The sequence below is a fragment of the Aptenodytes forsteri genome, unplaced genomic scaffold (assembly GCF_000699145.1).
Source record: "Aptenodytes forsteri isolate BGI_AS27 unplaced genomic scaffold, ASM69914v1 Scaffold429, whole genome shotgun sequence".
In the NCBI taxonomy this organism is placed as follows: Eukaryota; Metazoa; Chordata; class Aves; order Sphenisciformes; family Spheniscidae; genus Aptenodytes; species Aptenodytes forsteri.
This window is the reverse complement of record NW_008794432.1, coordinates 20,604-21,119: the sequence shown is the minus strand read 5'-3', so window position 1 is coordinate 21,119 and position 516 is coordinate 20,604. Positions and strand designations below refer to the sequence as shown.

Here is a 516-nt window from a genome sequence, read left to right as displayed (position 1 = left end):
GTCGGGTCCCCGGTGGGGACAGGAGCTGGGCTTCGGTTCGCCCGGCGACGTCGGCACGGCAGAGCAACGGCAAAATCCTTTCTGCTGCGCCGCAGGTGGGACGGGGCAGACGAAACCCCGTTGGTAACCCCCGGGCTAGGTCTTTATCTCGCCTCTGTCTTTTCCCACTATTGCAACAGGCATCCCGGGCCCAAATCCTGGACAAAGCCACAGAGTACATCCAGTACATGCGCCGGAAAAACCACACGCACCAGCAGGACATCGACGACCTCAAGCGGCAGAACGCTCTCCTGGAGCAGCAAGGTGAGCGGGGAGGGGGTCCCACGGGAGCCGGGGCTGGCACCCGTGCCGGAGCCCGGGGACACGCGTGCCGGAGCCCGGGGTGACGCGGTGGCCCTGCCTTGCAGTGCGCGCGCTGGAGAAGGCCCGGTCGAGCGCCCAGCTGCAGGCCAACTACCCCTCGACGGACAACAGCCTCTACACCAACCCCAACGGCAGCACCATCTCCGCCTCCGC

At 66.9% G+C, this 516-nt stretch overlaps 1 protein-coding gene across 1 annotated transcript in view; it reads left to right on the top strand.

The window, feature by feature from the left end:
- Positions 1 to 514, top strand: part of LOC103907372 (protein unc-93 homolog B1) — a gene marked incomplete at its 3' end in the record, with an annotated part of 6,770 nt that extends 6,256 nt beyond the window's left edge. The window contains exons 12-13 of the mRNA XM_009289527.1: positions 180 to 303; positions 408 to 514. Of these exons, the coding sequence (XP_009287802.1) occupies positions 180 to 303; positions 408 to 514 (231 nt within the window). The remainder of the gene's footprint in view (positions 1 to 179; positions 304 to 407) is intronic.
- Positions 515 to 516: the final 2 nt, after the last annotated feature.